This window comes from Bubalus bubalis, chromosome 8 (assembly GCF_019923935.1).
Source record: "Bubalus bubalis isolate 160015118507 breed Murrah chromosome 8, NDDB_SH_1, whole genome shotgun sequence".
Lineage (NCBI taxonomy): Eukaryota > Metazoa > Chordata > Mammalia > Artiodactyla > Bovidae > Bubalus > Bubalus bubalis.
This window is the reverse complement of record NC_059164.1, coordinates 9,736,251-9,763,609: the sequence shown is the minus strand read 5'-3', so window position 1 is coordinate 9,763,609 and position 27,359 is coordinate 9,736,251. Positions and strand designations below refer to the sequence as shown.

Here is a 27,359-nt window from a genome sequence, read left to right as displayed (position 1 = left end):
TTTTTGGCTTCGCCAGGCCTTAGTTGCAGCACATGGGATCTTTAGTTGAGGCATGTGAACTTTTTGATTGTGGCATGTGGGATCTAGTCCCTGACCAGGGATCGAACCTGAGCTCCCTGCACTGGGAATGCAGTCTTAGCCACTGGACCACCAGGGAGGTCCCTGAAATTATTTTTTAAATCATCCTTTCATTAATAAAATATGGGTGGAGAGTGGCACTTTTTGTAGTAATGTTGAGCATGGGAGAGTGGAGCAGTAGAAAGGGAGACAGATTCATTCATTCAGCAGGTATTTATCAAATGCTTTATATGTGCCAAACACTATTCTAAGTACTTAGAATTCAGCATGTTGAATTTCTCTTTTGGCGAATGATTGATTTTGTTTCTTGGTTTTATTTAGGATATGATGTTTCAGCTTCTCCGAGGCCTGGACTTTCTTCATTCTCACCGAGTGGTGCATCGTGATCTAAAACCACAGAACATTCTGGTGACCAGCAGTGGACAAATAAAGCTGGCTGACTTCGGCCTTGCTCGCATCTACAGTTTTCAGATGGCTCTTACCTCAGTGGTGAGTGAGAAAGCACTGTTCTTTCCTTCAACTTCATTTTCCTCTTTGGAATGATAGACTGCCCCCATTCCAGGCCCCTAATGTTATTACTGCCCGTGGTCAGTTTGTGGACAGAACGTCTTTGCAGTTTTTATATGGCGGGCGGTAGGAAGAGAGTGTTCTGCTTACCACTGCAGACACATCCGGGCTGGGCTTGTTGTGGACAGAACCCATTGCAGAAATAGACCGTTGCTTCTTAGCCACTAGAAAGGAATCAGTTACAAGTTTCCCAATGGTTTTGCCATATGGCTTTTTGCCATAACCACTGTTTTCAGAGCTGCATATGTCGTGTCTGGGGAGACACAGCTCAAGGTCAGGGAGGAGAGAGCGCCAAGAACATATCCCTGTCCTAACCTGAGAAACAGTCAGGTACCTGCACACGTGTGCGAAAGCACTCCTGTGAGGCTGCGGTGTCGACTGTGAAGAAGAGAGTGAATTCACGGTGAACTTGGGTGATCCAGGAACAGGCAGCACCGCCCCTCCGCGGGACGCCTTCCTCCAGGCCGAAACACAAGCGCAGACCCACAGGCTCTGTTTTGGCGAAGAAGGACAGTTGTAATCTGGGTTTTTTGTCTCATAAAACCATAATAGCCTCTGACTTTTGTTAGCTTCTGTTTCTGCTAATGTAGTTCATTGTTTCCGAGATGAATTTTGGTGAAAATGCACCCAAAATATACAACAGGAGCCTGGAAGTAAGCACTAATAAATCCTTGTCTTTGAAGGGCCTGTTTTACATACAGTGAATTCATGCATAGATTTTTTTTTTTTTTTTTTAAGCCAGGGAATGTCCCTTTGCTGGGCTATGTATTCGGGGCAGGACATGGATGTGTGGATGTGGACTCAGAGAATCCTTTTGATTCCATAAACACTACTAACATTGCCCCTAAAGCTTTAGGTTAAGCCTTAAGTAAAAGATCTTCATGGGTCAATAGGCCATTGTCTACGTATTATCCATCTTTTTTTAAATGAATTAATTTATTTTAATTGGAGGCTAATAACTGTACAGTATTGTGGTGGTTTTTGCCATATATTGACATGAATCAGCCATGGGTGTGCATGTGTCCCCCGTCCTGAATCCCCCTCCCACCTCCCTCCCCATCCCATCCCTCTGGGTTGTCCCAGTGCACCAGCTTTGAGTGCCCCATTTCATGCATCAAACTTGGACTGGTGATCTATTTCACATATGGTAACATACATGTTTCAAGATGGTAACGACGACCCTATATGCGAGACAGCAAAAAAGACACAGATACAAAGTCTCTTTTGGACTCTGTGGGAGAAGGTGAGGGTGGGATGATTTGAGAGAATAGCATTGAAACAGGTATATTACTGTATCGTCCATCTTTTAGCCTCAAAGTGTTTCTCAGTCAAGGGTGGCGCTGGAGGGAGGGGGGAGGGGAAACGTGGTTGAGAAATGTATGACAGCATCTTTGGTCATCATAACAACTTGGGGGGTGGAGGCAGCTGCAAGGTGGCTAATATTCTGCTTAACAAAGAATTGCCTCCACAAATTCCAGTAATGCCCCAGCTGAGAAGTAGACATTCAGGAGGGGAGTTGGAAATTTTCGGAGAGAACTTGCCTTATAAAAAACACTCAATTTGCAAAAGTATTCTGCTTCCTCATCCCGGAAATACAGATGCTGGAACCTGGTACACGTCAGATCGCGTGGTTCCCAGTGTTCTACGCTGTACCTAGGGCAAGAGAGGTTTTTTTTACAGAAGATTCCTTTGAATGCGTCACCACTGTTGAGAGATAAGCATTCTTGTTTCCTGTTGGCCCAACACACACTGTCACTTTTGAGAAGAGTGGGCACAAAATGGTGTTTAAAGGACACATCTCCGATTTGGGTGGTGTCAGGGGAGCCCTTGTATGCTTATATAATCGCACCACAAAGGGCTGAGTCTGTGTGTTTGCCCAGTGGGAAGGGTGAGGTGGCTGCGGCTTCCCTAGGAAGTAGTTTTGTATGTTGTTTCGGGGCCCTGGGGAGAAGCTTGAATAGGCTTTGCGATCTGGACAGATGATAGAAGGAACTGGTCTCCTAGGGTAGATTAATTGAAGGAAGGATGAGCCATAACTGAGCCACTTTATTTTAATCCCCCCTCAACGGGGCACTGAAAACCATAAATAAAAACAGGAAACCCAGTTGGGTTTGTTTTGATTTTTTTTTTTCTTCTTCTTAAATTTGAGGAATGATAGCCCAGCTTGTGCGTAACACCAATTAACATTCCATTCTCCCTGAAAGTTGATATGTTCAGACAGGAAAATGGAGACAAATGATTTCGTACAGAAAAGGGGAAAGGCAATCATAAATACCTGATTTTTCAGTATCTAGCTTGTACAGTATACTCTATACTTCTTATGTGACATAAAATAATTCTTACGTGACACGAAATAACAAGGATTAGCAATCAGAAAAGACACTGGAACAAATTGAGATTTTACTTGACACAGTAATAGCTGAAATTTAATGTTAAGAATAAAGAGTATGATTCCTGTAGAATGCTGCATTAAATTTTTTCCCACTGTTCGATATTTTTCTTTTTAAGGGAAAATCCATTTCTGTAGTGATACATTGGTTTGCATACACATGGTGACACTAGACTTGGAATTGTTTTTTTCAGAATGAACTGGTATTTTGGGGTTTTTTGGTTTTTTTTTTTTGCATTTCTCAAAGAGAAAAAGATTACATTCCACTTCCTGGAAATATGCATATTTTAGTGGGTTATGTCATGCAGGAACTGGGAATCAACTTGATTTGTGGAATGTTAAAGAAATTTCAAGTTAACTGATTGGAAACTGACATTTTACAACCATGAGAAACACTAATATATTACTTCTATTCCAAAGCCTGACTCAGATTTCCCCTTTTGGTACCCCCTGCAGCAATTAATCCCACCTTCCTCTCACATTATTTCCAAAGAAACATTAATGCCTTTCGTAAGACTTTTCTGTCTTGTTTGTAATTATTTAGGGATTTGTTTATCAAGCTGTAAGTTCCTTAAAGGAGTTGGCCTTTGGGGTAGAAATTAATTTAGGACAGTCATGAGTCTAGACTCTAGTTGTGGCTGAAGTTGGTGTAACATGGGGGCAAACGATCTGGTTTGGCTTGTCTTCATATGATAAGGAGGAGGCTTATGTGCCTTTAGGGCTTCCCTGGTGGTTCAGTGGTAAAGAATCCGCCTGCCAATGCAGGAGACTCGAATTCGATTCTTGGGTCAGGAAGGTCCCCTGGAGATGGAAAAGGCAACCCACTTCAGTATTCTTGCCTGGGAAATCCCATGGACAGAGGAAGGAGCCTGGTGGGCTACAGTCCAAGGGGTTGCAGAGTCAGACACGACTTAGTAACTCAACAACAATTAAGTGCCCTTAACTGGGTGCCTTCGCCATGACACAAAGGTGTCTTAGGAAGAATTGGGGTTTTGCTATTCAGTATACAGTCAGGTATGTACATGTAACCTCAAAGGGAAAAGTGGTTTCTGTAAATGGTACAGGATCAAGATGTGGATGGCTACAGTGAAGACCTTAGAACCAGGCAGGAGGGTGCCCTGGCCTGGGTTTCACAATTGGGAGGAGCCACCACTGGCCCTGCTCTAGCCACGCCTCTCTTGATGAGGACAGAATCCAGGCACCTCTCAGAGTCTGAGACCCCCACGCTCAGCCAGCTAAACGCAAGGCTTTGGCGTTCCCTGACCGAATGGGAATTGCACAAGCTCTTCTCTTCTTCCTAAAAGCACATCGGGCCACCTGTGTGCTCGCCACATGCCTAAGGGGCAGTAGCTTGCAGACGTTGGGCAGGATGGGGACACGCAGATGGGGGTGGCCGTAAGCACATACATGAGACCTCTTGTTCTGCAGGGAGGAGCTGGGGAGGTGAAGAGAAGTGGGGCCCATTATACTCAGAGCCTGGTGAAGAACTGTTTCTGAAACCCTGAAAATCAAATTCTGCGACCTGTATTGAAATAACTACATTTGTGGAAAACCAGAGAACAGGTCCAAGGGAGCTTCTTTCCATTGTACATAAGGGACCTGTACGAATCATGCCCCATGTGGTTATATATAATCTTGTGGCAGATGGATTTCAAGAATACAGGCATACCTCATTTTATTGCGCCTCGCTCTGTTGCATTTAGCAGATGCTGCATGTTTTACAAATGGGCGCTTTGTGGTGATCCTGCATCATAGCACCGTTTTCCAACAGCCTTTGTTCAGTTAATGTCTCTGTGTTACTTTTTTGTAACTCTGGCAATATTTCCAGCTGTTTCATTCTTAAATTGAATATTTGTTTTGGTGATATGTGATGTTACTATTTCAAAAACATTATGTGCTGCAGAAGGCAGCATTTCTTAGCAATAATTATTTTTTAATTAAAGCATGTACATTTTCAGGGCTTCCCAGGTGTCATAGTGGTAAAGAATCTGCCTGCCAATGCAGGAGACACAGGAGACGTGGGTTCGATCCCCAGGTCGGGAAGATTCCACTGGAGCAGGGCATGGCAACCCACTCCAGTATTCTTGCCTGGAGAATTCCATGGGCAGAGGAGCCTAGCGGGCTGTAGTTCATGGGGTCTCAAAGGGTCATACAACACTGAGCAAACACGCACACATGGACGTTTTGTTTTGTTTGTTTTTTAATTAATTTGTTTTAATTGGAAGAGAATTACTTTATTTTGGTGGGTTTCCCGTACATCAACATCAATCGGCCACAGGTATACATGTGTTCCCCTCCCCCTCCCCCCACCATCCTGAACTCCCCTCCCACCTGCATCCCCACCCTACGCCTCTGTGTTGTCCTAGAGCACCAGCTTTGGGTGCCCTGCTTCATGCACAAACTCAGATTGGCCATCTGTTTTACATATGGTAATACACGTTTCAGTGCAGTTCTCTCAAATCATCCCACCCTCACCTTCTCTCACTGAGTCCGAAAGTCTGTTCTTTACATCTGTGTCTCTTTTGCTCTCTCGCATATAGGGTCATCGTTACCATCTTTCTAAATTCCATATATATGTGTTAATATACTGTGTTGGTGTTTTTCTGTCTGACTTACTTCACTCTGTATAATAGGCTCCAGTTTCATCTACCTCACTAGAACTGATTCAAATGCATTCATTTTAATAGCTGAGTAATATTCCATTGTGTATATGTACCACAGCTTTCTTATCCATTCATCTGCCAATGGACATCTAGGTTGCTTCCATGTCCTAGCTGTTGTAAACAGTGCTTCGATGAACATTGGGGTACACATGTCTCTTTCAATTCTGGTTTCCTCGGTGTGTATGCCCAGCAGTGGGATTGCTGGGTCATATGGCAGTTCTCTGCATATAAGTTAAATAAACAGGGTGACAATATACAGCCTTCATGAGAAACGCTGGACTGGAAGAAACACAAGCTGGAATCAAGATTGCTGGGAGAAATACCAATAACCTCAGATATGCAGATGACACCACCCTTATGGCAGAAAGTGAAGAGGAACTCAAAAGCCTCTTGATGAAAGTGAAAGTGGAGAGTGAAAAAGTTGGCTTAAAGCTCAACATTCAGAAAACGAAGATCATGGCATCTGGTCCCATCACTTCATGGGAAATAGATGGGGAAAGAGTGGAAATAGTGTCAGACTTTATTTTTCTGGGCTCCAAAATCACTGCAGATGGTGACTGCAGCCATGAAATTAAAAGACGCTTACTCCTTGGAAGGAAAGTTATGACCAGCCTAGATAGCATATTCAAAAGCAGAGACATTACTTTGCCAACAAAGGTTCGTCTAGTCAAGGCTATGGTTTTTCCTGTGGTCATGTATGGATGTGAGAGTTCGACTGTGAAGAAGGTTGAGTGCCGAAGAATTGATGCTTTTGAACTGTGGTGTTGGAGAAGACTCTTGAGAGTCCCTTGGACTGCAAGGAGATCCAACCAGTCCATTCTGAAGGAGATCAGCCCTGGGATTTCTTTGGAAGGAATGATGCTCAAGCTGAAACTCCAGTACTTTGGCCACCTCATGCGAAGAGTTGACTCATTGGAAAAGACTCATGCTGGGAGGGATTGGGGGCAGGAGGAGAAGGGGACAACAGAGGATGAGATGGCTGGATGGCATCACTGACTCGGTGGACGTGAGTCTGAGTGAACTCTGGGAGTTGGTGATGGACAGGGAGGCCTGGTGTGCTGCAATTCATGGGGTCGCAAAGAGTCGGACACGACTGAGCGACTGATCTGATCTGATCTGATGACAGTTCTATTTCCAGTTTTTTAAGGACTCTCCACATTGTTCTCCACAGTGGCTGTACCAGTTTGCATTCCCACCAACAGTGTAGGAGGGTTCCCTTTTCTCCACACCTTGTCCAGCATTTATTGTTTGTAGAATTTTTGATGATGGCCATTCTGACCCATGTGAGATGGTACCTTATTGTGGTTTTGATTTGCATTTCTCTGATAATGAGTGATGTTGAGCATCTTTTCATGTGTTTATTAGCCGTCTGTATGTCTTCTTTGGAGAAATGTCTGTTTAGTTCTTTTGCCACTTTTAGTTCTTTTCCCACTTTTTGATTGGGTTGTTTGGTTTTTTTGGTATTGAGCTGCATGAGCTGCTTGGATATTTTGGACATTAATTCTTTGTCAGTTGTTACATTTACTATTATTTTCTCCCATTCCGAGGGCTATCTTTTCACCGTGCTTGTAGTTTCCTTCATTGTGCAAAAGCTTTTAAGCTTAGTTAGGTCCCTTTTGCTTATCTTTGCTTTTATTTCCATTACTCTGGGAGATAGCTCATAGAGGATCTTGCTGTGATTTGTGTTGGAGAGTGTTCTGCCTAACACATACGCATTTTTAAAGACAACGCTATTGCATTCTCAGTGGATTATGGTTGGTCGGTCACTAAGTCATGTCCGACTCCTTTGCGTGTGTCTGCTCCCTTAAACTCACTGAAGGGCCTGATCATGACAGTGCACTCATCATGCTCCCTCTGTGGTGTGAGACTGCTTTGAGGGCCGTTCAGAGCGGTGCCAGGGTTAATGTTTTTATATCCAGATGTAATTGCCACATCTATGCAGTGAGAGTGAGTCACTCCCCAAGGCAGTCACCACGATGCCACCTGTGGATAGAGAGAAGGCTACAGCCTAAAATGAGCTCGTTCGTTTTGGGGCATCAGTAACTTCTCATGCTGGGATGAAGTCCAGAATTGCCCTGCCATAAACCAATTTCTGTTCTTCAGTGAACAATAAGTATTACAGTGCCTTTTCAGTGTTTTGGGGGGCCTTTCTCCAATCATTAGACAAATGGGAGAATTAGCATTTTTCCTCCAAATGCCTGTGCCTACCGCACAGTTGGGAGGAAAAAAATCCACTTTGTATCATATGGAAGAATGAGAATATTCTGTCTTCAGTGACTTAATAAAAATTCTCACTAAGTGAATCACATTCTCCTTCTCAAAAGTTCCTTTTTTCTGTATTATCTTTCCTATTAAAGGACATATGTAAGCATATGAAAGCACCTTCCTCTCTGTAGAAGTAAAAGATAACAACTAAATAGGAAACAGGGGAAGACTGTTTTGATAGTTATACGGATTACAAAAATTCACTTGGGGATTTTTTTTTCATATGAAACTGATAAGACTCCCAAAATTTCCATATTTAAGATCACTCCACAAGAATTATTTAATACGAGAATTAGAAAAAACCCAATTGCTTACATCCTCTCCTTACGCCTCTGGTGTTTTCCTCTTCCGGTGCCCCCATGGGTAGCAATCGCGTGCGAGCATGAGTGCCAGGTCACTTGAGTCATATCCAACTCTTCGTGACCCCTTGGGCTGTATAGTCCACCAGACTCCTCTGACCATGGGATTCTCTAGGCAAGAATACTAGGGTGGGTCACCACACTCTCCTCCGGGGGTCTTCCTGACCTAGGGATCGACTCTGAGTCTCTTACATCTTCTCCTTTGTCAGGCAGGTCCTTTGCGCCTCCTCGGAAGCCTGTGGGTAGCGTTTAGTAAACACGAAAGAAACCTTGTGGATTCAGAAACTCTTTGATAACCCGAGGGTAGAAAGTTAATGGAGTTGTGACATTCAGTCAGCAGATCCTGATCGCTTTCCACGTGCCAAGCACTGTCGGTGAATCCGAGGGACCATGGGGAGCAGAAGTGGACGAGGTCTTGGCTCTCATGGAGCTCAAAATGGGGAGGCAGATGTTAATCAATTAGTCATGCCAAGAAGTGTAGAGTTAGAAACAGAGAGAAGTGCAACAAGGGAGAAGGGCAGAATGCTGCAAGGTCCTCGGGTCAGGGAAGCCCTCCCCGCTCACGCCCTCCAGGACGGGAGATGCTCAGAGAGGCCGCAAGCATCCTCCCTGGATGCAGGCCTCATGGGGGTGCCCGTCCTGCACTCTGTGCTCATTTTGTCCGTTTCTGTTTGGGATAGCTCACTCGACAGCTGGCACCACCAAGCCGGCAAAGGGAAGCCAGACCCAAGATCAGAGAACAATGTCATCTTTTACAGGAGAAAATAAATTGTTTATGCTTGTTTCCTCTCCGTGCGTGTTGTATTTACTATGGAGACCTGGCAGGGTTTGTGCCTCCTCGGGCAGCCGAGTTGCTCCCACAGAAGCCTGCAAAGCCTGCCAGTGCATACTGAGTAAATCAGGGCAAAGGCGTGAACCGAGTATAATGGAAAAAACCCAAAGCCCGTCGCCAGGGCACCTCGGCGAAAGGGCAGGACGCACCTCGCCAGGCTCCCGTGGCTCCCGCCCCATTCGACCTCCGCTCGCCGAGAGACAGCCAGGTCTGTTCTGTGAACGCCTCCAGTCGCCAGTGCGTGTTTCCCAGCTCACAATGGAGCACTTGTGCCGCTTTCGTTTTCACTTTCACCAGCGAGGGAAGCGGAGCACAATGGGGCAATGCCCACGGCTTGGGAACAGGACACGTTTTTCCTTAGGGTTCCCAGGGCTGGGGACGTGGAAAAGGCCAGAGCCAAGACAAACACGCGAAGCTGGCCAGATCCTCCGTTACGCTTTCTTAGTGGCAATCAAACACATTTCCAGTTACCATCTGATGGGTAGTCTCTGCCTGTGGGGTAAAGGCAGATGCTGTTGACCACGGTGAGCACCTTCCCTGAAGAAAGAGCCTGTATTCCACACCGTGCAGGATGCCACCGTGGCGTGCCTGCTGTGTGCCTGCGGGTGCCTATCACATCGCACCAAGTCTTCTTGCTTAGTCCATCAAATGACTGCTTTCCTTGTTTGTAAAAGATAGACGTTCATTTGATTCCAGCTCCTTCATAAGGGATCACTGCTGAGAATTAGTTCTGGACAAAAACAGTTTAACTGTAATGCTACTGCCTGAAAGCTGTTTTGCTTCCTCCATACATCTGTTCGGCCCCCTCATCAAGGTATGATATAGACAGGGTCTGCTTGTCACCTGGTTATCTACATTCATCCTGCCTGTGTCTACCCTGTGTGAGGCTATTCAGGTCTCAGAAGTAAGTTGAATGATGGCTTAAAGGTGAGTCACTCAGTCGAGTCTGACTCTTTGTGACCCCATGGACTGTAGCCCGCCAGGCTCCTCTATCCATGGAGTTCTCCAGACAGGAATACTGGAATGGGTTGCCATTCCCTTTTCTGGGGGATCTTCCCGACCCAAAGATCAAAGCCTGGTCTTCTGCATTACAGGCAGATTTTTTACTGTCTGAGCCACAGGGGAAGCCCAAATCTCAGAAGCTTGAGGCCAGGTTTGAGTGTAAAGACCAACCATTGTTTTAACGTTTTGGAGTCCAAGTGCTTTAGAGAGGTTTTGCAAACAGAGGGTTTCTTAGGGATCCAGAAGCTGGAAACATTTCATTGCCTCTTCCATTTAATATTCGTATGGGAATGCACCTTCTGTGGTTGGTCAGGGGCTTATCTGTCAAACTGCGTTTAATGGGATTATTCCATCTCCCCTAAATTCCCTTAACTCAAGTGTCCTGTCATGTCCCTTCAGCAGAGTATGAGACGCGGTCCTTAGAATTGAGTAGACAACAATGTCTCTATAACTTGGATTTTCACATCCTCTCTAATTCTTAGGATATGTCGCTTCTGGTGTTTTGCAGATACCGCTGCTTGCTCCCTTGTAAGGCGGGGAAAGATAGGAATATCTTCAGTTTGCTTGGGCTTGGCTCATCTCCTAGTACAAGTTCCCGAGTTGAGAAGTGTCACTGAAATTCTGTTACGTTGAACACTGCCGTTTTTATTCACTCGCCTGCGGTGTTGCACTATTTTAGAGTTTCCTACAGTGCCCTCTTGGCCCATGGTAGTCACTTGATAAACACGTGATGAATGAATGAAACAAATCCTCATGATTCTCCATTGTCTAAAGAATTAATTCCAACTCGGTAGCATGGCACGCAGAGGGTTGTTTTTTGTTTTTTCTGTGTTCAGTTCAATTCAGTGACTCCGTCATGTCCAACTCTTTGTGACCCCATGGACTGCAGCACACCAGGCCTCTCTGTCCATCACCAACCCCTCCATCCTCTCCCTCCCACCTGCAAATCACCCCCATGCTCATAAATACATATTCCTTATTGTTGAACACCATCATTTCTCACTACTCTTTAAATATAAGTTCTTTCACAACTCCCTCTTTTTACAGATGAATCGGTGAATAAATTTCCAACTCTACTTTTTCCGTGTTGCTGGTGGGACCATTGCATCATCATTCAGTTCGGTTCAGTCACTCAGTCCTGTCCGACTCTTTGCAACCACGTGGACTGCAGCATGCCAGGCCTCCCTGTCCATCACCAGCTCCCGGAGTTTACTCAAATTCATGTCCATTGAGTTGGTGATACCATCCAACCATCTCATCCTCTGTCATCCCCTTCTCCTCCCACATTCAATCTTCCCAGCATCAGGGTCTTTTCAGATAAGTCAGTTCTTTGCATCAGATGGCCAAAGTATTGGAGTTTCAGCTTTAGCATCAGTCCTTCCAGTGAATATTCAGGACTGATTTCCTTTAGGATGGACTGGTTGGATCTCCTTGCTGTCCAAGGGATTCTCAAGAGTCTTCTCCAACACCACAGTTCAAAAGCATCAGTTCTTCGGCGCTCAGCTTTCTTTATGGTCCAATTCTCACATCCATATGTGACTACTGGAAAAACCATAGCTTTAACCAGACCTTTGTTGGCAAAGTAATGTCTCTGCTTTTTAATATGTTGTCTAGGTTGGTCATAGCTTTTCTTCCAAGGAGCAAGCGTCTTTTAATTTCGTGTGTATTTTAATCACACCATCTGCAGTGATTTTGGAGCCCCCCAAAATAAAGTCTGTCACTGTTTCCATTGTTTCCCCATCTATTTGCCATGAAGAGATGGGACCAGATGCCATGATCTTAGTTTTCTGATTGTTGAGTTTTAAGCCAACTCTTTAACTCTTCCTCTTTTACTTTCATCAAGAGGCTCTTTAGTTCTTCTTCACTGATAAGCATCTAAAGATTTGTTGTTTATTTTAAACCCAGCTTTCAGCTAATCTTCCCAGTTGCCCACTGCGTCACTCCCTGACAGTCACTGGAGCTCTGAGGGAGTAGCAGTTACACTTTGAGTATCTGTTGAGGCAGCCAGTCCTAACCTTCAAATAATTACCGTGCTTCATCCTCCTTATTTGAGATCCCAAGCCTTCCTACTCCTCCCCTACTTGTGCAGGTACATTTACTGTTCAGTGTGTTTAAATTAAGAATTAAGGTCTTTGGGGATCCTTAAAGGAACCGTAATGTTGTAGGAAAAGGTAGAAAATGTCTGTGTTATTGTTTCCTTTAGTCATTTTATTTAGTCCACTTGGGTTCTTGAGAAGTATAAGTACGTGTTTCTGTTAATCTCTATGTGGGTGTGTGCCTGTTCAAGTTGCTTCAGCTGTGCCCAACTCTTTGTGAGCCTGTGGACTGCAGCCCACCTGGCTCCTCTGTCCATGGGAATCTCTAGGCAAGACTACTGGAGTGGGATGCATGCCCTTCAGCAGGGGATCTTCCCGACCCAGGGAGCGAACCCAGGTCTCCTGCGTCTCCTGCATTGGCAGGCGGGTTCTTTACTATTGAACCACCTGGGAAGCCCTAGTCTGTATAGCTGTCTCCAGAAGTTCAGCTCAGACTTGTGTGCAGTTGCTCTGTTATGCTGGATTTTCTTTCCTGTTGTATTGACTTTATTGCTAATATTTCAAATGTGTTTCTCAGCGATGCTCCCTGGGCTGCTGAACAGTGCCTCTTGCTGCTCCCACTTTCTGTTTTCCTTTTCTCTGCAGATTGGAGCACAAGGAGAGTGACGTTGTGACACCCAACATCATAAGGACACTGACGATTTTTAAGTCCCTCATAAATTTGAATGCTAAAGTTTACAGTTGGCTGTGGAGGAATAGTCTACCGTCAGGTCTCAGGGAAACATCCAACAGAAAGGAGGGGAACGCGTAGGAGAATTTACTTTAGCACTGCTCATATATTTATTTTGAAGGCTGGCAGAATCTAAAAGTGGGGGCCATAAATTTAGCCACTCAACCATAAAAAACCCAAAATAAGGGATAAAAATTTCTCCTGCTTCTAGGTTTGGATACTAAAGTTTCAAGATTTCTCTTCTGCTATATAACTTTTTTTTTTTTTTTTAATTTCTAAGCCATCCTTCCCTTTCTTCTTTCCCATTTTTATTTTGATGAATTCCTCTTTAAAGGTCAGCATGCTTCTAGATGTGGGGACGTGTTTTCTGAGAGAGGCTGGTAGATTCCTCGGTGACGCTGACGCCTCCCTGCACCTTATGTAACGCAGGGTGATTTCAGTGAGGTGCGGACCGCACATGGTATCTGTTCTTGTGGGAAAATATGCTTCAGTGGTTTACTGGCACTGGTCTTGGAATGTGGCATTTAAAAGTACCTTTTTACAGTGGGAAAGAATTCTGTCAAGAATAAACAGTCTGACCTTGTTAAATGGGCCAAAGTCGGTCTGTAACCTAGTTCCAAAAAACTAGCTTTTACTAGTTTAGAAAAAGCAGATGAGAAACGTTACCGCAAAAGCTATCTAAAGAATAGAAAAGATTCTTACAAAGAATATAAGATAAGTTCCTGAAATGAGGGTCTTCATCTATATTCATGAAAAGATCTTGACTGGACTGTAAAATCCCACTTTTCCAGAGCGGATAGAAAAACGAGGACTCCAGTTCACCAGAAAACCAGATTTTCTTTTTCCTGGAAAGACAAGACTGGCTTATTGAAAGGAGCTGTGGGAGGGGCCACGCAGCATGGACCAACCGTGGGAAAGCAGCCGGCTTGGGGAGCCGGAGGAGGAGCCCGGATTGCCACGGGCTCCCCACTGCCCACGGGTTAAAAAGTGGAGTGAAGCAGTCTGTCCCTCCTGTTTCTCTTGTTGTTGTTTAGGCGCTCAGTCTGCGTCCGACTCTTTGCGACCCCATGGACTGCAGCCACCAGGCTTCTCTGTCCGTGGGATTTCCCAGGCAAGGATACTGGAGTGGGTTGTCAGTTCCTTCTCCAGGGGATCTTCCCGACCCAGGGATCGAACCCAGGTCTCCTGCACTGCAGGCGAGTTCTTTACCATTGAGCCACCAAAGAAGCCCTCACCTTTTTCTCCACCCCCTTTTCCCACCCACCTCAAGCCCACCCCCGTGATCTTGCCACTCCAGACCTCTTTCCTCTCTTTTGCGAGGACAGGCCATTAGATTGTGTGCCTCTAGACATTAGATCTTCCCTCTGCTTAAACTGCTCTTCCCTTTTTCAGCCTAGCAAACTTGTACTACTCAGTCTTCAAGAAAGGCCACCCCCTCGCTGAAATCGGAAAGATTCTCTAGGACAAAGTTAGGCCCTTCTTTTGTATACTGTTGATTTTAAGAGACTAGCCATCATATGATAATGCCCCCATTGATTTCCCTTCCATTTTAAAAAGAATAACTGTAAAATATCCATTGAGGTAATGGGACACAGGCACCGAGGTATTGGTCTGTGAGTGTGTGTGTGTGTGTGTGTGTGTGTGTGTGTGTGTGTGAGATAGAGAGAGAGAGAGAGAGAGAGATGAAATACTGGGTTTGCCAAAAAGTTCATTGGGGTTTTTCCATACCAGCTTATGGAAAATTCTGAATGAATTTTTATTTTTTGGCCATTCCAGTTAGAGGTTTCTAGGGAGCAGAGGTGTAGGGAGGCTGGCTTGGGTGGGGGTGCTGAGTGAGATCAAGACAAGGAAGCTGCCCCCCCAAACATCAGCTTTCCTGAAAGGTGTCACCGGAGTCTCTGTCTGCATCCATTTTGAAATTTCAGCATCAGGAATGAAACTTGTTTTAGTAATCAGTTTCACTGCTAAATCTTGTGTTTATTTTTAAATGATATTCTGGAAAAACAGGATTTGACTGCTTTTACTCAGATGCATGGCCATCAAGTAGGTGGTTTGGTTAGTTATTGTCATAGCGGGCTAGATCTAGTCACAGCCACTGTTGGGCTTTTTTTTTTAACCTTTATTTTGTATTAGGGTATAGCTGATTGACAGTGTTGTGATAGTTTCAGGTAAACAGCGAAGGGACTCGGCCATACATAGGCATGTATCCATTTTCCCCCAGACTCCCCTCCCATCCAGGCTGCTGCATAACATTGAGCAGGGTTCCCTGTGCTATACAGTGCATAGCCCCTTTCAATGTTAAACAGCTAATTTATCAGTAATGAATTAAATTGAGGAAAATTTTTCACGAGTTACAGAAGAAACTAGATCTTATGTTTTTTAAAAAATTGATACAGCTTTCAGAAAACTGTGTAAGTCAAAAAAAAAAAAACAAACCCTAATGTGTAAAACAGATAAATAATCAGGTACTTTGCAGATGAGTTTATGGCAAGGTTTTTAAAAAGTAGCTTCTGCAATCTAGCATAAAGTTAATAGATTAAAGTTCATTTTCTTAAGCCTTTCCAGAATTATATATATCATGGAAAACTACCTACTCTATCTGACCACTCTAGTTTTCAGTGGTTCTTACATACAAAAAAAAATTTTTTTTAATCCCTTGTGAATTTAAAAGTGTTAACTGTCCAGAAAAAAAAAAGAGAGAGAGAGAGACTTACATGTTCCTTTTATACCTGGACACACATAGGCTACTATCATCATGACTCTTACTTGCAAGTTGAAATTTAAAATGTAGCAAAACATTTAGGATTTTGACAAGATTGAGTAAATAATCCATTTGAAATAAGAAAAGCATCTTCAAGTTTGAACTTTTCTTAATAATGGTATAGTAAGTCAAAACACAACAAACTGTGGAAAATTCTTAAAGAGATGGGAATACCAGACCATCTGACCTGCCTCCTGAGAAATCTGTATGCAGGACAAGAAGGAACAGTTAGAACTGGACATGGAACAACAGGCCAATTCCAAATTGGGAAAGGAGTACGTCAAGGCTGTATATTGTCACCCTGCTTATTTAACTTATATGCAGAGTACATCATGAGAAATGCTAGGCTGGATGAAGCACAAGCTGGAATCAAGATTGCCGGGAAAAATATCAGTAACCTCAGATATGCAGCTGACACCACCCTTATGGCAAAAAGTGAAGAGGAACTAAAGAGCCTCTTGATGAAAGTGAAAAAGGAGAGTGCAAATGTGACTTAAAACTCAACAGTCAGAAAACTAAGATCATGGCATCTGGTCCCATCACTTCATGGCAAATAGGGAAACAGTGGAAACAGTGGCAGACTTTATTTTGGGGGGCTCCAAAATCACTGCAGATGGTGACTGCAGCCATTAAATTAAAAGATGCTTGCTTCTTGGAAGAAGAGCTATGACCAACCTAGACAACATATTAAAAAGCAGAGACATTACTTTGCCAAAAAAGGTCCGTCTAGTTAAAACTATGGTTTTTCCAGTAGTCCTGTATGGATGTGAGAGTTAGACCATAAAGAAAGCTGAGCACCGAAGAATTGATGCTTTTGAACTGTGGTGTTGGAGAAGACTCTTGAGAGTCCCTTGGACTGCAAGGAGATCCAACCAGTCCATCCTAAAGGAGATCAGTCCTGAATATTCATTGGAAGGACTGATGCTGAAGCTGAAACTCCAATACTTTGGCCATCTGATGTGAAGAGCTGACTCATTTGAAAAGACCCTGATGCTGGGAAAGATTGAATGTGGGAGGAGAAGGGGATGACAGAGGATGAGATGGTTGGATGGCATCACCAACTCAATGGACATGAATTTGAGTAAACTCCGGGAGCTGGTGATGGACAGGGAGGCCTAGCATGCTGCAGTCCATGGGGTCGCAAAGAATTGGAGACAACTGAGCAACTGAACTGAACTCAGTGTCAAAATACAATCTTTGTCTTTTCTTTATGGCTATTATTCTCATTTTATTTCTAGAATAATTCCTTAATTTTTAGGATCAGGGACTGAAATACCACATTTAAATGCCATATTGCTGCTGTCATACATATAGCATAATCCAAATTGTATTTTTCATCAGGTTTCTTTCTCTTTGGTGGTTATGGCTCCTATTTTTAAATGAATCAAATTTTCTCTATATTTATTATAGTTCCCAAGTATTATTAGTTCTATTGTATTTAAGAAAAATATGATATTCATGGATTGCTTTAAATTTGCTCTGCAGTTTTTAGAAATTTGACGCTACTTGTATGATACCATTCACTAGGTTTTCTGCAGACATTTTCTCCAATTTCTTCTGCATGTCCCTTTGTAGCATTTGTATACGTGATTCAATCCCTTCTTTAAAACTCTAATCTTTCTATAATCAGTTTTTTAAATCTACATTCTGTTTTTAATTAATTTACTTTTTATTGAAGGATAATTGCTTTACAGAATTTTGCTGTTTTCTGTCAAACCTCAACATGAATCAGCCATAGGTATACATATATCCCGTCCCTTTGGACCCTCCCTCCCATCTCCCTCCCCATCACCCCTCTAGGTTGATACAGAGCCCCTGTTTGAGTTTGCTGAGCCATACAGCACATTCCTGTTGGCTACCTATTTCACATATGGTAATGTAAGTTTCCATTTTACTTTTTCCATACATCTCACCCTCTCCTCCCCTCTCCCCATGTCCATAAGTCTATTCTCTATGTCTATTTCTCCATTGCTGCCCTGTAAGTAAATTCTTTAGTACCATTTTTCTAGATTCCGTATATGTGCGTTAGAATACAATATTTATCTTTCTCTTTCTGACTCACTTCACTCTGTATAATAGGCTCTAGTTTCACCCACCTCATCAGAACTGACTCAAATGCATTCCTTTTTATGGCTGAGTAATATTCCATTGTGTATATGTACCACAACTTCTTTTTATCTGTTGGTGGACATCTAGTTGTTCTAGCTATTGTAAATAGTGTTGCAGTGAACAATGAGATACATGTGTCTTTTTCAACCCTGGTTTCCTCAGGGTGTATACCTAGGAGTGGGATTGCTGGGTCATTGGAAAAGACTATGATGCTGGGAGGGATTGGGGGCAGGAGGAGAAGGGAATGACAGAGGATGAGATGGCTGGATGGCATCACTGACTCGATGGACGTGAGTCTGAGTGAACTCTGGGAGTTGGTGATGGACAGGGAGGCCTGGCGTGCTGCGATTCATGGGGTCGCAAAGAGTCGGACACGACTGAGCCACTGATCTGATCTGATCTGATGGTGGTTTTATTCCTAGATTTTTAACGAATCTCTGTACTGTCTTCCATAGTGGCTATATCAATTTACATTCCCACCAACAGTGCAAAAGCTTTCCTTCTACTCACACCCTCCAGCATTTACTGTTTGTAGACTTCCTAATGCTGGCCATTCTGACCGGTGTGAGGTGATAATCTCATTGTGGTTTTGATATGCATTTCTCTAATGATGAGCGATGTTGAGCATCTTTTCATGTGTTTGTTAGCCATCTGCATGTCTTCTTTGGAGAAATGTCTGTTTAGGTCTTTTTCCCACTTTTTGATGGGGTTGTTTGTTTTCTTGGTATTGAGTTGTATGCGCTGCTTGTATATTTTGGAAATTAATCCTTTGTCAGTTGTTTCATTTGCTATTATTTTCTCCCATTCTGAGGGTTTTCTTTTCATCTTGCTTATAGTTTCCTTTGCTGTGCAAAAGCTTTTAAGTTTAATCAAGTCCCACTTGTTTACTTTTGTTTTTATTTCCGTTGCTCTAGGAGGTGGGTCATAGAGGATCTTGCCTTGATTTATGTCATCCTATATTTTCCTCTAAGAGTTTTATGGTTTCTGGTCTTACATTTAAGTCTTTAATCCATGTTGAGTTTATCTTTGTGTATGGTGTTAGGAAGTGATCTAATTTCATTCTTTTACATGTAGCTGTCCAGTTTTCCATTTATTGAAGAGGCTGTCTTTGCCCCATTGTATATTCTTGCCTCCTTTGTCAAAAGTAAGGTACCCATAGGTGCACAGGTTTATTTCTGGGCTTTCTATCTTGTTCCATTGGTCTGTATGTCTGTTTTTGTGCCAGTACCATACTGTCTTGCTGACTGTAGCTTTGTAGTATAACCTGAAGTCAAGAAGTTTGATGCCTCCAGCTCCATTCTTCTTTCTCAAGACTGCTTTGGCTATTCAGGGTCTTTTGTGTTTCCATATGAATTGTGAAATTTTTTGTTCTAGTTCTGTGAAAAATGCCATTGGTAATTTGATAGGGATCACATTGAATCTGTAGATTATATTTGGTAGGAGAGTCATTTTCACAATATTGATTCTTCCTACCCAGGAGCATGGAATATCTGTCCATCTGTTTATGTCATCTTTGATTTCTTTCATTAGTGTCATAATTTTCTGTGTACAGTTCTTTCATCTCCTTAGGTAAGCTTATTCCTAGATATTTAATTCTTTTTGTTGCAGTGGTGAATGGGATTGATTCCTTAATTGCCCTTTCTGATTTTTCATTATTAGTATATAGAAATGCAAGTGATTTCTGTGTATTGATTTTGTATCCTGCAACTTTGCTAAATTCGCTGATTAGCTCTAGTAATTTTCTGATACTATCTTTAGGATTTTCTATGTACGGTATCATGTCATCTGCAAACAGTGAGAGCTTTGCTTCTTTTCTGATCTGGATTCCTTTTATTTATTTATTTATTTTTCTTCTCTCATTGCTGTAGCTAGAATTTCCACAACTATGTTGAATAATAGTGGTGAAAGTGGGCACCCTTGTCTTGTTCCTGATCTTAGGGGGGAATGCTTTGAGTTTTTCACCACTGAGAATAATGTTTGCTGTAGGCGTACCATATATGGCCTTTTCTATGTTGAAGTAGGTTCCTTCTATGCCCATTTTTTGTACAGTTTTAATCATAAATAGGTGCTGAATTTTGTCAAAGGCTTTTTCTGTATCTATTGAGATGATCATATTGCATTCTTTTGTAATTGCTAAAATTATTTAAAAATGCAGACATTCCAGATAGGTTAAAAAAAAACGAAAAGAGAAATTTCTCAGTTATCTTTCCTCTCAGAAAAAAACACTATTAACAGTTTGGTAAAACTATGGATGGAGATTCATGACATTGTACAGGAGACAAGGATCAAGACCATCCCCAAGAAAAAGAAATGCAAAAAAGCAAAATGGCTGCCTGAGGAGGCCTTACAAATAGCTGTGAAAAGAAGAGAAGTGAAAAGAAAAGGAGAAAAGGAAAGATATAAGCATCTGAATGCAGAGTTCCAAAGAATAGCAAGGAGAGATAAGAAAGCCTTCCTCAGCGATCAATGCAAAGAAATAGAGGAAAACAACAGAATGGGAAAGACTAGCAATCTCTTCAAGAAAATTAGAGATACCAAGGGAACATTTCATGCAAAGATGAGCTCGATAAAGGTCAGAAATGGTAGGGACCTAACAGAAGCAGAAGATATTAAGAAGAGGTGGCAAGAATACACAAAAGAGCTGTACAAAAAAGATCTTCATGACCCAGATAATCATGATGGTGTGATCACTGACCTAGAGCCAGACATCCTGGAATGTGAAGTCAAGTGGGCCTTAGAAAGCATCACTATGGACAAAGCTAGTGGAAGTGATGGAATTCCAGTTGAGCTATTTCAAATCCTGAAAGATGACGCTGTGAAAGTGCTGCACTCAATATGCCAGCAAATTTGGAAAACTCAGCAGTGGCCACAGGACTGGGAAAGGTCAGTTTTCATTCCAATCCCAAAGAAAGACAATGCCAAAGAATGCTCAAACTACCGCACAATTGCACTCATCTCACACGCTAGTAAAGTAATGCTCAAAATTCTCCCAGCCAGGCTTCAACAGTACGTGAACTGAGAACTTCCAGGTGTTCAAGCTGGTTTCAGAAAAGGTAAAGGAACCAGAGATCAAATTCCCAACATCTGCTGGATCTTTGAAAAAGCAAGAGAGTTCCAGAAAAACATCTATTTCTGCTTTATTGACTATACCAAAGCCTTTGAATGTGTGGATCACAATAAACTGTGGAAAATTCTTCAAGAGATGGGAATACCAGACCACCTGACCTGCCTCTTGAGAAACCTGTATGCAGGTCAGGAAGCAACAGTTAGAACTGGACATGGAACAACAGACTGGTTCCAAATAGGAAAAGGAGTATGTCAAGGCTGTATATTGTCATCCTGCTTATTTAACTTCTATGCAGAGTACATCATGAGAAACGCTGGGCTGGAAGAAGCATAAGCTGGCATCAAGATTTCTGGGAGAAATATCAATAACCTCAGATATGCAAACATCACCCTTATGGCAGAAAGTGAAGAGGATCTGAAAAGCCTCTTGTTGAAAGTGAAAGAGGAGAGTGAAAAAGTTGGCTTAAAGCTCAACATTCAGAAAACAAAGATCATGGCATCTGGTCCCATCACTTCATGGGAAATAGATGGGGAAACAGTGGCTGGCTGACTTTTTTGGGGGGGCTCCAAAATCACTGTAGATGGTGACTGCAGCCATGAAATTAAAAGACCCTTACTCCTTGGAAGGAAAGTTATGACCATCCTAGACAGCATATTAAAAAGCAGAGACATTACTTTGCCAACAAAGGTCCGTCTAGTCAAGGCTATGGTTTTTCCAGTGGTCATGTATGGATGTGAGAGTTGGACTGTGAATAAAGCTGAGCGCCGAAGAATGGATGCTTTTGAACTGTGGTGTTGGAGAAGACTCTTGAGAGTCCCTTGGACTGCAAGGAGATCCAACCAGTCCATTCTAAAGATCAGTCCTGGGTGTTCATTGGAAGAACTGATGCTTAAGCTGAAACTCCAGTGCTTTGGCCACCTCATGCCATTGAAGAGCTGCCTCATTGGAAAAGACTCTGATGCTGGGAGGGATTGGGGGCAGGAGGAGAAAGGGACAACAGAGGATGAGATGGCTGGATGGCATCACTGACTTGATGGACATGAGTTTGAGTGAACTCCGGGAATTGGTGATGGAAAGGGAGGCCTGGCACGCTGCAGTCCATGGGGTCACAAAGAGTCGGACATGACTGAGTGACTGAACTGAACTGAAATGAATGTTCATATCCTTTTCTATTTATATGCAACCATCTGTCTGTGTACATGTAAACACGTATTACATAGTATCCATACAGGTTATTTTTTTTTGGCGGGGGGCGGTCATTTAATTATGTCCATTCATCTTACGCAGTTTTCCATATCTAACATATAGCTTGTTTATTCTTTTTCTTACCTTCACTGTGTGAATATACATAGTAGTTCATTTTACCCAGTCTCCTAGGATGGATCTTTGGATAGTCTTTTTGGAAGGCTACAGTGAACATCCTGGACTTAGACCTTTTCCCCCAAATACAATACTTTTGTAGGATAGGTTTCAAGAAGTGACATCACAAAGACAAAAGATAATGTGTGCAGTTTTCTTCTGTCTTTATGTTTAGTTTTATAAGAAACTCCCAAACTGTTTTCCAAAGTGGCTGTACTATCTCGCATTCCCACCCTCAGCAGTGAGAGGGTGCCTATTGCTCCACACCCTCAGCAGCACTTCGTGTTGTCAGCGTTGATCCTGGCCTGTCCAGTAAGAGTGTAGTGGTGTTTCATTGTTGTTTTAATGAGTGTTGCTGCTGTTCAATCGCTTAGTCATGTCGAACTCTTTGTGACCCTGTGGGCTGCAGCACACCAGGCTTCCCTGTCCCCCATCTCCCGAAGTTCACTCAGACTCATGTCCACTAAGTCAGTGATGCCATCCAACCATCTCATCCTCTGTCGTCCCCTTCTCCTCCTGCCCTCAATGTTTCCCAGCATCAGAGTCTTTTCTAATGAGTCAACTTTTTGCATCAGGTGGCCAAAGTATTGGAGTTTCAGCTTCAGCATCATTTCTTCTAGTGAATAATCAAGGTTGTTTTCCTCTAGGATGGACTGGTTTGATCTCCTTGCAGTCCAGAGGACTCGCAAGAGTCTTCTCCAACACCACAGTTCGAAAGGATCAGTTCTTCGGTGTTCAGCCTTCTTTATGGTCCAACTCTCACATGTATGCACATTTCAAATTCTGATAATGTCAAATTGCTATCCCGCAGGATTTCCCTCTTCCTCCACTCCTCTTATCAGAATACGATTGTGCTCTCTGCCTCCTCTTTCCAGAGTGTCTCTGGTGATCACCTTTGTTGGCCCTTCCTGTTCCTCCTCCCCACTAAGAAAGCATCCTGAGTGTTCCCACCTCAGCCTTTTCACAGATCTCACCCAGGTCTACAGCTTTAACTTTCATGTCTGTGCAGAGGCAGCCCAGCCATCAGCTCTGCCAGGGGTCCCCTCTGTGCATCAGACCCTCAACCCCTCTTTTCCCTTCATGTCTCCACTTGGTGTCCCATGTACAACAGAAAAGCAACATGACTAAAATGTCACTCATGAGCTTCTCCTGTCCCAGGCAGTTCTGCTTCATCTTCCTTTCTTTAATTTTATTACTAGTAATCACCAAGGGGCTTCCCAGGTAGTGCTAGTTGGTAAAGAACCCACCTGCCAATACAGGAGACTTAAGAGACACGGGTTCATTTCCTGGGTTGGGAAGATCCCCTGGAAAAGGGCATGGCAACCCACTCCAGTATTCTTGCCTTGGGAAGCCCATGGACAGAGGAGCCTGCCGAGCTATACTCCATGGGGTCACAAAGTGTCAGACATGACTGAAGCAACTTAGCACACATGCACAGTCACCAAAACTGAAATCCTTAGGGGTTTTTTTCTGGATTCAGTTGTGTCAACGTGCATTTGATTACAGGTTCAGAATATGCAACCAGTTTTATCTTGAATAATAGTAGTTTTTAAATCTGACCCAAGAAGTCTGGAGATAAATAATTCTGCAGCTAGTTCAACTGCTCGACCATGTCATCTGGAGTCCTATCACCAATGATTAGGAACAGGTTCCATTCTGCTCTCCTCAGTGAATGATGGTTTCCCTTGTGGTCTCAAGGTGACTGTTGCATCCTCAGACATCACACCCTCATATAGCAGTTGTCTCAGCAGGGATCGGGCTTCCCAGGTAGCTCAGTGGGTACAGATTCCACTTGCAATTGCAGGAGATGCAGGAGACACGGGTTCAATCCCTGGGTTGGGAAAATCCCCTGGAGGAGGGCACAGGAACCCAATCCTGTGTCCTTGCCTGGAGAATCCCACGGACAGAGGAGCCTGATGGGCTACAGCCCATGGGGTCGCAAAGAGTCGGACACAACTGAAGCGCCTGAGTGCACACACACACGCGGTGAGTAAGGAAGCAGGGGCCAGAGAAGGTTTTTACTGCTTCTTGATCAGGGAAAACAGTCAGTTCCAAAAGCTCTATTCAGAGTTTCACTTTTTTCACCTCCCAAAACTGGATCATATACCTCCCCACAGCCCAATCACACTGCAAGTTAAGCTTTTTTTTTTTTTTTGCTACCTAAGGAAAATCAGGTTGTGTTAGTCAGGGAGAGGGGGAATGTCTATTCCTCTGCAACCAACGGTACCAGGCCTTCATTGATCTAGGAAACTCCCCACGGCATTGGGGCAGCTGTTTAGGTAGAAACTTATGCTCCTGGCTCTTTATCAGAGGTCACAGATATATTCAGTGATCTCTAGTAAAATAGTTTATCTAGTACAGTGCTTTTAATCCCTTAGTGCTCCATATATGTTAAAAACAGAAAGCTTTAGCATTTCATGAGAATGTTGATTAGGCTAAGAATGAATGCTTACCACTCTCACCAGGACTATGATACTTTAGGTTCTTTAATAAAAGAATTAACAAACACTTGAGGGGGCAATAGCAATCTGGAAATAATCTACAAGTGACATCTCTGCATGCAAACTTGATTGGCTGTGTCAGAAGCTAAGGATAGTTTTTAAAACAGTGAAGCAGCAAGAAATATTTAGTTAAACTTATCACTTCTAAAGGATATTTATTTCATTAATTTCATCAATATATTATTTAGATATATTATTGTAATATATCAATATTTATGTTATAAGCATCTCTCGGAGGTATTATGGGTTTGGTTCCAGACTACTGCCATAAGGCAAATACCACAATGAATTCATGTGAAAGCTAGTCTTTTTTGGTTTCCCAATATGTATAAAAGTTATGTTTACAGTATAGTCCGTGAAGTATGCAGTAGCATTATGTTTCAAAAAATGTACATACCTTGGACTTCCCAGGCAGCACAGTGGATAATAATCCACTGCCAATTCAGGGGACACAGGTTCGATCCCTGGTCTGGGAAGATTCCGCATGCTGTGAAGCAGCTAAGCCCGTGCTTTACAGCTTCCAAGCCTGCACTCCAGAACCCTCGAGCCGCAACTACTGAGTCCACGTACTGCAGCTGCTGAGGCCTCTAAGCCTAGAACCTGTGCTCTGCAACAAGGGAAGCCACCGCAATGAGCAGCCTGCACACCGCGGCGGGGAGTGGCCCCCACTTGCCACAACTAGAGAAAGCCTGAGTACAGCAATGAAGACCCAGTACAGCCAAAACTAAATAAACAAATATAACTGTACATACCTTAATTAAAAAATACCTCATTGCTAAATAACGCTGACCATCACCTAGGCCTTCAGTGAGTCATAATCTTTTTCAGTAGTAACATCAAAGGTCACTGATCACCATAACAAATGCTATGTAATAAAATGTAAAAGTCTGAAATATTTTGGGAATTACCAAAATATGACACAGAGACATATGTGAGCAAATGCTGTTGGGAAAGTGGTATCAATAAGACGTGTTCTACTGAGGGTTGCCACAAACCTTTAATTTGCAAAAAATAAATAAATAAACAGTATCTGAGAAGCACAATAAAACGAAGTAATACCTGTACCTAGTTAATGTGTTTATTAGTTATTAATATACTTATATAGATTTTTAAATTATACTACTTTTTAAAGCATATGTACACGTAAATCTGAAGTTGGCTTCGTTTCTCTTTCTAACCAAAGAAACCCAGGTGAATCAGGAAGCAGGTATTGATAGATGTGGACGAGTTAGGGAATGCTGCACAGGGGAGGTGATTTTTGAGTCAAGTCTTGAAGAATGAGCAGGAGTTTGCCCGGCAGACAAAAGAGAAAGGTGTTGTCTGGGTACCATACTAGGAACCTGCAGAGCACGTGTACAAAAAAGCGAAAAGCATGTGGGTTGGTGAGCAGGGTGTCTTGGGAGAACATGATCAAACTGCTTCTTTGTTTTTGGGTTTCGTTGTTTTGTTTTTCTCTCTAAAGATCACTCTAATGCAATGTGATGAATGAATTGATAAGAAGCTTTGGCATACATTAAGAAATTGCTGGCAGAGAGACCAGTGTGGAGGCTGTTTTAGGAGAGATATATGATGAGAGGCTGAGGGAAGGCAAGAAAAAGAGGAGATAGAAACTGTACATGTAGATACAGAGAAAACTAGGGAAAACACATCACATGCCAAAGTCTGATATGAAAAGTAGGAGTGCAGCGCTCAGTCGTGTCCAGCTCTTTGCAAGCTCATAGACTGTCGCCCGCCAGGCCCCTCTGTCCATGGGATTTCCCGGGCAAGAATACTGAAGCGGGTTGCCATGTCTTGCTCCAGGGGATCTTCCCAACCCAGGGAAGGGATCTGCGTCTCCTGCATTGGCAGGCGAGCCACCTGGAAAGCCCCTGGTATGAAACTTAACTTACGAGAAAAAAATAAAAAGGAATACTCCTTTAAATTGGAAACTATCCGTGGTCATAATTCTCTTCGTGGTATACTGTCGTCGATAATAATGTAGACACATGCTTAACAACGTAGCCGCCAATATCGGTGTAATCATTGCCATTTTTATTGGCAGTGGTATAAATATGTACGGTAGTTTCTCTGGATGTGATGAGCATTTCCATTCAAAGTGGACTAGACCATGCCGTGGAGGACCTGCATAAGACATCTCACTAGTCATTGTGTGAATCAGAAGTTTTCTAATGGTTTAATGTATCTCCCAATTGTCATTTAGATGAATCTATCATAAAATGACTTTTTTTTTTAATTTACAAACAGAGCCTTTTACTGAAACTTTGTCTTTTCATCAGGACTTAAGTGATACATGCTTTAGCTTATTGGGCCTTAAAGACCCAGTACATAGTTATATTGTATCTAATTAGTCACCTGTCTTTCTGTTTCACCTTTTCCATTCCCATAATCCAGTTTTTGCTGAAGTTGGCAAATTACATACCTCACATGTGGTCATTATATGACTAAACCCTAATGAGGGTTATGTTATGTAAACAGCCACAAAATGCCCATAATTTACTCTTTTCATTAGACAACAAGCACCTTGAGGGGAAAAACCAGGCATCACACATATTATGCTCATGGAATAGTAGTTGGTAACGATATGCTTTTAAGATGTTTACGTCCATTATAAAAGTAATACATCCTCATTATGGGCAAATTT

General features: G+C 42.9%; 1 protein-coding gene across 4 annotated transcripts in view; it reads left to right on the top strand.

Moving 5' to 3' along the window:
- CDK6 (cyclin dependent kinase 6) overlaps positions 1–27,359 on the top strand; it is a 253,952-nt gene that overhangs the window by 110,491 nt on the left and 116,102 nt on the right. For all 4 annotated transcript variants that reach the window (XM_025290849.2, XM_025290850.2, XM_006078335.3 and 1 more), the window contains exon 4: positions 400–567. In XM_025290849.2, the coding sequence (XP_025146634.1) occupies positions 400–567 (168 nt within the window). The remainder of the gene's footprint in view (positions 1–399; positions 568–27,359) is intronic.